The following is a 12,300-nucleotide window of genomic DNA, read 5'->3' as shown; positions in this document are numbered from 1 at the left end:
CAGAGAAATGAATGGAGCATGCTGGGAATTGTAGTTTCACAGCAGCTGGAGTGCCGAAGGTTGCTGACCGCTGATGTAGAGAAAGTTAGGCTACTTTAACACTTGCGGCAGAGTGATCCGGCAATCTGCATGCAAACAGACAGCATTTGTAGACGGATCCGGATGCGGATCAATCTCTCCGTTTGTCATACGGACAAACTGATCCGTTTCCATGTTTGTTTTTCTCACATTTTTAAAGGTCTGCGCATGCACAGACCGGAAGGACGGATCCAGCATTGAGGTATTTTTAATGTCGGATCCGGCACTAATACATTTCAATGTAAATTAATAACGGATCCAGCATTCCGGCAACTGATTCGGAAAGCATGCTGAAACGCCGTTCAGTGACTGAACTGAAGACATTCTGATGCATTCTGAACGGATTTCTCTCCATTTAGAATGCATGGGGATGAAACTGATCAGTTCTTTTCCGGTATTGAGCCCCTATGACGAAACTCAGTGCCGGAAAAGAAAAAACGCTAGTGTGAAAGTACCCTTAATACAAGACACTTACTAATGTATTGTGATTGTCCATATTGCATCCTTTGCTGGTTGGATTTATTTTTCCATCACATTATGCAATGCTTGTTTCCATGGTTAGGACCACCCTGCAATCCAGCAGCGGTGGCCATGCTTGCACACTATAGGAAAAAGCACAAACCTATGTGTGCTCCCATGGTTCCGGTCACCAGAAGGGCCTACACTTTTTCCTATAGTGTGCAAGCACGGCCACCACTGATGGATTGCAGGGTGGTCGTAACCATGGAAACGAGCAGTGTATAATGTGATGTAAAAATGAAAAAAAAACCAGCAAAATAGGCAATATGGACAATCACAGTACATTAGTAAGTGTCTTGTATTAACTTCCTCTACATGATAAACGCCAGTTGCTGAAGTGAGACAACCCCTTTTTAGCCCCAAGCAGATTCACCAATACAGTGTGTGCCAGCTTGGACCACACAAGGAAGATATACTGGTGGCACCACCAGTATCAATAAATCTAACCCAATGCGCAGACATCATTTTTGGTCACTTGGAAGGTTATTTCAGAGCTATTCGCATATGCCCCAGGCACGCGTCCCCTGGATTTCTATTAATTATGCTGCTGTCCTTTGCAATTCTAGAAACAAATGTTGCGGTGAATGAGTTGTCTAAACCAGACAGCCCCTTTAAAAAGTGGCCCCATATATTCTAGGTTTTATCAGAACAGCCGTATTTATCACACGCAGAAGAGAAATATCGAATGTTTCATTATTACTGGAAGAAAAATTAAAATAAAAATCTTTATATTTTTTCACACAATTTTGTTGCATTAGTAATATAAAAGCAACTTTCAATGGGTCCCTCAGCCGTATTTCAACCGGTTCTTTAATTAAAAAGCGGGGGGAAAAAATGCATGATGTGAAAAAATATATCAATCGCAACACTGCGTTCAAAGTTAGCTTTAGCTGAGCCGTGAGGCGGCAGACTGAATTATGTGCAGGCAATCATATCTTATAGTGCTTTAATCCCGATGAGGCGTTCTGAGACGCAATAAATCAGAGGGGAAAGAGCAAGCGATATTTAATTTTTGCTGAAATCCTCGATAAAACCGACATCCTTGTTAAGAATGTTTCTAATATTGTGATGTTTCATTATGTATGAAAACATAATTATGGAGTTGACATCACTTTAGACATAATGAAGGGGATTAAGGAATAAAAATGGGAAACAGTTCACCGCAAAGTACAATTTCATTTGGGTTCATAGAACGACATCATTTCCCGTCTTAACACCTCGCCGGGCTGTTCACGGGAAAATGACATATGGATGCCATTTGCCACTTTAAGGCTAATAAAGATTTCTTTACTTTCAAAGTGACTGTCGCCTTACATTCCGCTGCATCATTCAGGGGATCTCGAAACGTTCTCCACTGAAAAGAATGAAAAGGCTACAGAATCCCACTCCCCACTTCTAAAAATGGTCACCATTTGTGAAACTTCTGAAAAAGTTTACTAAAATTAGCCAAGTACATCAATTCCAGGTTACGTATAATGCTAGGATCTAAGGTGGAACCGGGGAGGTATTCAAAAACGTAACACAAGAAGAAAAAAAAAAGACGCAAAAGACATTGCTGTGCCAGGTTCTGCTCACACACCTGGCATCCAAAAGGACCTCAATGTCCATCAGTTTCCGACGAGGTATCATAAAAAAATAGTGGCTTATACATCACAATTTTTACCGTCAAAAAGATACAGAACCTGCTACCGAGGCTCATAAAGCATATTTAACATAAATTTAAGACTGGAAAACTTAATAAAAACACCACGACGTACCTAGATCTGATGCTGCCACATCTTCTGACTCCAGCTTAGAAGGAACCTGATCAGTTGCTTCATTGGCCATCAGGGAGTCTTCTTTTTTCTCAGAATCCAGGGATACTAGGGGCTCACATGACATGTTTGGTTCACCAGCAACACTTCTACCAAAAAACAGATGATGCCAATATGTTTATAAGAATACCTTCAAGGAATAATTTAAAGGGTCACTACCTGTTCACAAAACTTTTGATAGGTCATAGAGCCATACCAAAAGTTTACATCAGTAGGGGTCTGAACGCTGAAAGCCCCACAATCCCTAGAATGAGGTGACAGATTGATGTGACTAGCATGCTCTAACTCCTCGCTGCCCGAGAAGGACTCCATACAAGTCTATGGGTCCGTCTCAATCCCATATTCAGCAGCGAGAATAGTAAGTGTGATACGCAGGCTTCGCTCCCCTCGTTCTAGAAATCGGTGGGGGGTCTCTGCGCTCAGACCTCCACTGATCTAAACTTTTGATACGTCTCCATGAAATATCAAAAGTTTTGTGCATAGCTAGTGACCATTTTAAAGTGGGACTGCAAATAACAAGGGGCTCCTTAATAAACAGAGTATGAGTACTCTATAGACATTACAGGAGGCCCAGCAGTTAAAATGTTATCCAATATTAGGCATTTGGAGTGCAATTCTTAAAAGGAGCGCTACAACACTTTAGAAGCTCTTCTTTACAGTGGTTTTAGTTGATGTGTCTATATGAGCCATCCACCATCTTGGTTCCTCCTTCCCCTCTGATGCAACTCCCCTAATGCAGCCTACATCTTCCATTATGTTTCACTATTACATGGTATCACACTGCACTTGTTCTGTCCAGTAAGAACAATGGTAAGGCTCAGTGATGTTGCAGTCCTTTGGCTCTCCCCTAACTCATACTGGATAGTCTTCCGTGTATTCACATGAGATGTGAGATGCTGTTTTACACTGCTCTCCTGCTTGTCAGAACAGAGAGAGAAACCCAACAATTCCAAGCAGGAGATATCTGTGTAAAGACAAGGATGATAAGAGTCATAACACTCCCCTGACACGTTCTCAATTTTTTTGTGAGTATAGTGTGCTGAGAATCAAGTGCATTTCTCTGAGATGCAGCTTCAGCCTGTCTTCCCTGCCTCCTGCTTGTGATTAGAAGATGTATTCATGTGTAAAGCTGCATCTCAAAGAAATACACTGGAGATTCTGCACAAGGCACTCAATGATAACAACCAACAAGCAGTGTGAGCTAACCATTGTAGGGACTCATAGGGACCTACTATATTACTGCACTCCTGGTCCCTTATAAAAGGCAGTAATGATGTCTTCAGCAGCATACAATGGAAAAAGGTTGGTGAAGAAGGGAGGTGTCTGAGGGTCACCAAATGGATTTGATAGATGCTGATCCTGAAGTTATTAGGATGTTAGCGACACAAGGAAGAGTGAAACTCTGTCTACATGGGACAGCAGGCTCTGGACTGCTTGTCTGACTAGGGATCAAATGGTACAGATGCTCATAATGATAGGGTTCAAAATGTATGGACATAAACCAGCAGGGATTAAACAAATTATGCCGCTAGAATATTGCTGGTAAGGTAACAATGTAAAAAAAAAATAAAAATGCTAGGATGGGCAGTAGACTTCTCATCAGTTAGAGTTTACATAGCATACTTTGAGGTTGCCTTCTTGTCTCTCAGTGGGTATCCTCCTCTCGTATACATATAAGACAGATTTCATATGAGAGCAATTAACGGGGCATATGTGTAGAAATGCACCTGTATTATGCTTGTGAATAACTGTACTTACTGTAAGTGCTAATTAATACAAAGAAAGTACCTAAGTTAGATATATCGTATTTTTTCACTTTATAAGACACACTTTCCCCCCCCCCCCCCAACTTGGGGGGGGGGGGGCAGGCAAATGGCAGTGTGTCTTAGAAGCAATCACTAGTATTCACTTCATATTATAAAAGCGCTCACTAGTATGCAGTAGGCGTGGGGAGCTGTGAGTTAAGCGCTGCTAGCGAAGGCTGTGGAAACGGGTGCTGACTTCGTGCCACATCAGGATGTAGTGCGCACTATGACCTGACACTGTGCGACGTCATATCACACTCCAGCGCAGGTCCCGAGAAGAACAGGAAGCGCGACTGGATGTGCAGAGTAGCAGCACCATCCGAAGCATTAGTAACGTTTTGTTTTTTTTGTTTGAACCTAAAACCTGGGTGCATTTTAAAAAGTGAAAAAATACAATAAATACACAACACAGACATTAATATTATTCTGTGTATTCATAAGAAAATATTGCCTTCCCCAGACCTAAAGAGCCTTCTGGCAAATCCGTCTGTGCCCAGGAGTAACTTGTTTTAGGAGTTTTTCAATGACATTTTCAGACTACTCATGTGCTGCTGTTTCAATACGTGATTGTATCTGCCACTGGACCCAGGTGGAGAACTTTCATTTTCTCCCATGCCGTCCTCAATATCATCACGGATCTTCCTGTCCATATCTGCAGGCTGGTACAGTGAACCTTACTTGCATTGCTTTACATTGTTTGACATGCAATAAAATTCTACAATAAACTCAGAAAAATGGCACTGGCTTCTTTGTATTAAAGGAAAAAACACAGGTGATACCGCCACCCTTGACTTTTATATTGACTGGCATGTCAGTGATTCATGTAGCTGGGGTAAATGGTTAATGATTTATGGAGCGGGCAATACAAACTCTTATTCCCGATTTATATCTTTGCTATCAGAAAAGATCCTCTCTCTCTCCGTAGAAGACTAATGACCAATGACACTCAGAACTTTTTTTTTTTTTTTTTTGCGCGGCCTCTGCCGTTTCATAAAATGCGGGCCTGGGATGCTGGGGTGTGATTTAAAGCCCATGATAAAAACTCATGACTCCTGAAGGACCTTGGCATACTAAAACCAAGTTTATGAGTTCATAATAGCGCAGGGAAACACAATCCCCCCAAAGCACCGAGGCAGAACGGAACAGAGCAGTAAAACCGGTGAAAGTTTTACAGTAGGAGATGACTTTGAAGACGGCAATGGGCGGCCACTCTGAGCGCTGCAAGATAAGGGGGCGCAATAAATGGTCTCAAGTCGGCGAGGAAAGCTGCTAGACCTCACAACACATGTAACGCCAGGGCAGATACGGAGAAGCGGTGGCGTTAATAAGCCACTTTTTGGGTTTTCGTAGTCACAAGTTCTTGCCTCTGCTTACCCCAAGCTGCCTGCTCTCTTGAATAAATCATCTTCGGAGGAGTCAGACACTAAAACAAACAAATTTAAAATCAGCAATTACCATACTGGCTAAAACCAACTGCACATTAATTATGTCGCGGGATTGAAAAGCAAATATGTGTTGTGAATATTAAGTGCTCCTACCAGAACCAATGCCATAAGGGTCTGGACCGTAGTAACACTTTCTGTGCCACAACTGTGTACTTGCTGCATCTACTCCCAAACAGCTGATTGGCGGGCGTGCTTTTATTGGAAATCATGTGCCAGTAGTTTTCGTATCAAATCATGAGCTGTAGTAAAGAGTTTGTGGATACGCGGCAACTGCTGACACATGATTTATGCCGTATCGGAAGTGACTAGAAGGTCGAAGAATCATGGCCGCTGTTCGGGAGTAGTTTCAATGCAGCGACTACACAGTGCAGTAACCAGCTCTGTCCACAACACCATGGGGGGAGATTTCTGAAGACTGGCGCCTAGTAAGATGCGTCTAATTAAGAGGCAGATGTCACTTAATAGATTAGGAGCATCTGTGGCACTCCGTGTGCCAGAAACTCATGTCTATGCCAGTTAGGAGCTGGAGTAGTCTTGAGCTATAGCTTGCACCAAATTATAGTAAGTCCGGCAGGCCGCGCTAGGACACGCCCCTCCCGCTAAGCCCAGTCATTTTCTCATCACTTCAGAAAAGTGTTGAGAAGCTTAAAAAGTTTCAAATTGTGGCGCAAATATGGACTGTGCCATAACCTCAGATTTTTTTAGGTCACAATTGGTGGTGTAAAAGCTTTGGTAAATGTCCTCCAATGGACAAATATGTGCAGTGTTGGCGCCAGAGCTACTGCAGAACAGCTGATAAGGGGGTGAAGGGTGTTGGACCACCGTCAATTTGATACTGATGGACTTCAACCCGTGACAGATGCCCCATTGAAAACCTATGGATCCATTTGAAAAAAATATATATATATATATATAAAATGAAAGATGGTCCCGTCAAAAAATAATGAGACATGTCACCATGAAAATACAGTACAGTCTGCAGGCAGTATGTTATAGAGCAGGAGGAGCTGAGCAGACGGATATATAGTTTTATTGGAAAAGATTCAGTAAAACTTGTATTTCACTCAATCTCTGCTCATTCTGGGCTTTGAAGTCCAGAAGGAGGTCCCATCAGTGATTGACAGCCTTCCCTCTGTGAATGTAGATATATTAACAGGCACTCAATCACCAAGGAATGTATCCAGGACAGATATTTATGGTATCCACTTATGTATAAACAAAATCTAGACCACAAACAAATTGAATAAAAAGTACTAAAAATAGTAAAAAAATAGTAATAAAATCTTGTAAAACCCTACCCAGGTGATATCGTGCCCACCTGTCTGGCCCAGTAGAAACAGTGGTGGGCTGTGGATGTAAATTCTGAGACAGACAGGGATACACACTATATCAAATGTGTACAATATAATAGAGTCCACAGAGAGGATCCCCTCTTACTGCATGTTCCTATCTTCTATAAATGCATATAAAGGTGAATCTCCTTTTCTGTGGAAAAAAAAGAATCAATATTCTATAATGGCAATTTCTGTGCGGCAATTGCAATTATTGAATATTGATTCTTTTTTTCACAAAAAAGGACATTCACCTTTATATGCATTTATAATAGATGGGAACATGCAGTAAGAGGGGATCCTCTCTGTGGACTCTATTATATTGTACACATTTGATATAGTGTGTATCCCTGTCTGTCTCAGAATTTACATCCACAGCCCACCACTGTTTCTACTGGGCCAGACAGGTGGACACGATATCACCTGGGTTTTACAAGATTTTAGTACTTTTTATTTAATTTGTTTATGGTCTTGATTTTGTTTATACATATGTGGATACAATAAATATCTGTTCTTGATATATATCTGTCCTGGATACATTCCTTGGTGATTGCGTGCCTGTTATATCAATCTGCTCAGCTCCTCCTGCTCTCCAACACGTGGCCTGCCACTGAAAGACCAAGTTCAATGCAACTTGTTCCCTTTAAGAGCTGCCACAAAACAGGGGGAGAAGTGAGATAAGCTATGGCTTGTGGGGTGACCGGTTGCAATGACATTATGGAGGTAAGCTCGTTCTTGATCCGATGCCCCTTGCTTGCCTGACTGTCCCCTCATCCAGATCCCCATTTCTGCTGCTAATGCTTACATATGTTCACACAGTGGCAGCAAATTTAAGATATGGAAGGAACCCCATTAAGACTGCTGAGAAATACAAGAAAAAACACTTAAACCTATTAAAAACACTGACTCCGCAATCCATCACAGTAACTTACCCAAGTCTGTGATTAGCTGCTTGGTGTCTTTCTTCTGCCGCTTAGCTTGCTTACAGTTCCACGTGTCTGCGTCCCTCGCGAGCGGAGTGTCAGCGCTGGTTTCCTGATAATAAATAATAGGACTTGCTAGTCAGGAAGCACAAGCACAGGAGAGCAACCGGCGAGATGCTGTGGACGGCAGGCAGGGTAATAAGGGGGGGGGGGGTTATACAATCAGCATGCAAAACCCCCAACTGCACAAGAAGTTCTCACTAGTATAATATTAAAGGGCATCTGTCAGCAGATTTGTAGCTATGACACTGGCAGACCTGTTACATGTGCCCTTGGCAGCTGAAGGTACTAGTGTTGGTCCCATGTTTATATGTGCCCGCATTGCTGAGAAAAATTAAGTCTTTATACATGTTAATGAGCCTCTAGGAGCAACGGGGGCGTTACCATTACACCTAGAGGATCAGCTCTCTCTGTAACTTGCTGCACCCTCTCTACTTTGATTGACAGGGCCGAGCAGTGAAAACATCATCATACCCGGCCCTGTCAAAGTGGAGAGGACAAAGCAGTAAAAGAAAGAACAGAGCCTCTAGGTGTAACGGCAACGCCCCCGTTGCTCCTAGAGGCTCATTTGCATATATTAATACATCACTTTTCTCAGCAATTTGGGCACATGTGAACATGGGACCAACACTAGTAACTTCAGCTGCCAAGCGCACATGTAACGGGTCAGCCAGTGCCATAGATACAAATCTGCTGACAGCTGCCCTTTAATATAATATCAATAACATATCGGTACCCATTAGAAATCAACTCCAAATGACAAAGTATTAAAAAAATATATATATAAATAAATGAACTGTTGTAAAATGTAAAAAAAAAAAAAAAAAATCCCTTACTGTCGTGTGTTGGTCTAAAGGAGTAATATGAATATGCTTTTTATGGGAATTATTACAATCGTTTAAAGAAAGGCCAACTGCTCTTCAACGATAACGAATTTAAAAGGGAACCTGTCAGCAGCTTCATGCCTCGAGCATAAAACACCAAACAACTAGGTTTTCCTGTGAAACGCTGTGAGATTACAGAGAAAACACAAGACAAGATTTACTGATGGTAAAGATAGTGTGCGCTTAGCCAGGCGGTCTAGTCCGGCACCAGATTTATCACAGGGGCTCAGGCTGGATGATGGATCTGGTGCAGGGACAGGCACTCATCTCTGACTCTATACCTTATAGTGGTCTTCTTACTTTGTGACAAAATTTTACGACTGAATTGTGGGGCAATTTTTGGAGCAAGGCGCATCATCTTAGGCTCCATACCGTTCCTGTGAAGCCCCGCCCTGCTCCACTACGCCCCACCCCTCATCTAGAAACCATAGATGCGCCAGATTGTGCCACTTTTTAGACAGAATTGTGGCATAGATCTGGGTCCTAGTTGAGAGAGGAGTCTGGAATGGGGAGAAGAATCATGGGGCTGGCCTCCTGGCTACCTCTCCTCGCCCAGCTCAATTTGATTGACAGGTCTCTCCTTATACCCAAATAGGAAAAGACATATCAAGCAGAGTCAGAGTGCAGAGGGGGTGGAGGGCTGCCCCCATGACTCTGCTCCCCATTCCTGGATGGTTTTTAAAGTACGGTATATCTTTACATACTGCCCGCAGTTCATCCGGCATGATGTTCCGAACAGGCTCCTTTTAACCCCTTATATGCTGACAACCAGTCTTTTGTCTGGATCTTATCTGCCTGCCAACCTCCAGCCATGTACTGCACATGAGCGGAGAGAGATTTCAGAGCCACGCGTGACTACATCTACACTGCCTGGCCCTGTCAGTCAAAGCAGCAGGGGCATGGTCAGCAAGAAAACGAGCAAAGCTACGACAATGCCCCCGTTGCACCAATGCGGCTAATTTGCATAAAATTAAAAGCCTTATTGCACAGAAATAAGGTCACGGATAAGGATGTGTAAAAGAGCAATTATATTATGATGATGAGCGAGCATCTGGTTCTAGTTACAGGTATGTGGTGCCAGATTCCCTTTAAGGTTTCACAGTATAAAGAATAGGGTCACATTTAGAGCCATGTTCATATTTTATATACATTGCAACCCAAAACTTACAGATGTCATCCAGAGACCAGTTTCGGGGAGACAGCCAGATCGGAGGCCATAACCAGCACTAATCAACATTAAATGGGCCGAATGAAACTGTACGGAGGACGAACAACCGCAATAACACATTACATTATGCCGGTATATACAGATTATGATGCCCCATGTTTTTCTTTGGATTCCTTTTTAGTACGCTCCCCTAATGTGGGCCAGTTCTCAATGGCTTGTACTAATCAAGTAATAGCGGTGGGACTGAGCATGTGTGACCACAGACCTGGTCACATTAGGTGGAGACCGATTCGGAGGCTGAAGCGAAAGATCACCCAGGGGGCAGCATAAATACAGTACGTAACAGCAATCTCTAGACACTGGACTCATTTGGAAAAATATGCTCCTAATTAAAAAATGATGTTTTGTGTGTAAATTAACAAAAATTAGTCCAAGTTGGGACAAATAATGCATTTTGGTTCGCTCAAAAAGGCGCCCCTTTTATAGGTGACCCAAGAAAGAGGGCAATAATTGGGAGTGAACATTCCTAGGGATATTCCTTCCCTCTCTGGAGTGATCGAGGCGATTCCGATTGTTCCTCCCCATACAGTTTCCTTACCTGTCATCTGCACATCCACAGGGTGATTGGTGATGAGCGGAACCTTTAGATGGGGCAGGAACAAGCGTTCATACAAGGGTCATGCCCGGTAACTGTCCTGATCCAAAGCAGTGTAAAAGGGCCTTCATAGTGATAACACTGCCCTTCAGGGCCTTGGACCGTATTTGAGGTGTAGATTTTAGGACTGCTTGTAAACCGGTATATATGGTATGTATGCAAGGCCCGGCTATACAGGAGGGATTGGGGATTATAAAGACAGCATTGATCCAGAGCCCTGTCTTGATTTTCCACCAGTGGTTTATTGATTGAATGCGTGAGTGGTATAAATGAGTTCCTCCGCTCTATCGTTTGTGTTACATCTCTGGAGATGAGCTCCTGTGGGTTTATTAAGAATGCGCTAGTGCACCGAAGTACTAATTGCTGGCGGCTTCACTGTACTTAATGAGTTTTCAGTAGCTAATTGCTTTAACAAACCAGTGTACGGGCAGATGAAAGATTTAACCAATGAGCTCCTAGAGGACATTACCTAGTAGGCACTGCAGTGGTGCAGAGATCAAAGAAAGAAAGAATTTAATCTATGAAAACCAGCGCCATCATGACCGTGTTAACTTCCTAAACATCAGCTATTTGTTCTCATTACGTAGACAGGTCTTGGGAGACGCATAGAGAAGTTCTTGAGAATTATAACGGCAGCTGAAGGAACATCAAGGGTCTACAACTGATGAGAGAAGACAGACTTTTAAAAAGGAAAATAACTTAGACCTGCTATAAAGCAATTTTCTGAGCACATGGAGTGGTATAGAGGCCTACAAGGAACTTGTATTCTAAACCACATGGCTATCGCTACAGTACATGGCCACTGCATCAAGGTCACAGTTGGGGGATGACCAAAATCATAGCAGGTCATGAATCCATACTACTGATCCTTCTACCTTTGGCTACGTTCACATGACTGAATCCACAAAATGCAGATACCGGTCATGTGCATGCCACACTTTTCATGGGGTCCATTGTCAAAATTAATATTCTTGTCCGCAAAACGGACAATAGGATACTTTCTATTATCTGTAGCACGGCCACTCGGATGCGGACAGTGTATGGATGATAACCATGTGCTGTCTGCACTTTTTGCTCATAGAAATGAATGGGTCTGCCTGCAATACGCCAAAAATGTGGATTGGACACGGACCGGAAATACCTTAGGACCCCATCAAACCAAACAATTTTTGGGCCCATCATCATGAACAAAAGTTCACAGGAATGTTCAATCCCAATAATTGCCCCATATGAACAAACATTTGTTGGCTGATCTTTCATCAGGATGAAAAATGCATGATCCCCCACCTAATCAGGGATGTACTGCCAATAATCAGCCGAACTGAATGAGGTAGAAACCACTGTGGCAGCGATCATTCCTTCCCCATTCATTGGCATCATCCTGTGTACTAGGCCAGTCCAAACGATGGACGTGATAATCGTCCATCAGAGCTTGTCCTGCCCGAATATCAGGCGGTCTAATAGAAAACTCATATTAACATCACCCTATCAAAATTCCGCAAAAGTCCAAAAGGTAAAATGCTGCTAAGCCTTGATATGTCCTACTATCAAGCTTCCACACTTTCTTCTGTCCTCCAAACAAACTACTGGTTAACACTAGATTAAAGGGGTTGTCCAG

The 12,300-nt window shown here is 42.8% G+C and overlaps 1 protein-coding gene across 1 annotated transcript in view; it reads right to left on the bottom strand.

Annotated features, from left to right (window-relative positions):
• BRCA1 (BRCA1 DNA repair associated) overlaps positions 1–12,300 on the bottom strand; it is a 145,880-nt gene that overhangs the window by 96,513 nt on the left and 37,067 nt on the right. The window contains exons 7-9 of the mRNA XM_040436854.1: positions 7,925–8,027; positions 5,591–5,639; positions 2,355–2,500 (exon numbers count right to left, since the gene is read on the bottom strand). Of these exons, the coding sequence (XP_040292788.1) occupies positions 2,355–2,500; positions 5,591–5,639; positions 7,925–8,027 (298 nt within the window). The remainder of the gene's footprint in view (positions 1–2,354; positions 2,501–5,590; positions 5,640–7,924; positions 8,028–12,300) is intronic.

Source organism: Bufo bufo, chromosome 6, assembly GCF_905171765.1.
Source record: "Bufo bufo chromosome 6, aBufBuf1.1, whole genome shotgun sequence".
Classification (NCBI taxonomy): Eukaryota; Metazoa; Chordata; class Amphibia; order Anura; family Bufonidae; genus Bufo; species Bufo bufo.
The sequence above is the reverse complement of the archived record's forward strand: the minus strand, read 5'-3'. Positions and strand labels throughout refer to the sequence as shown.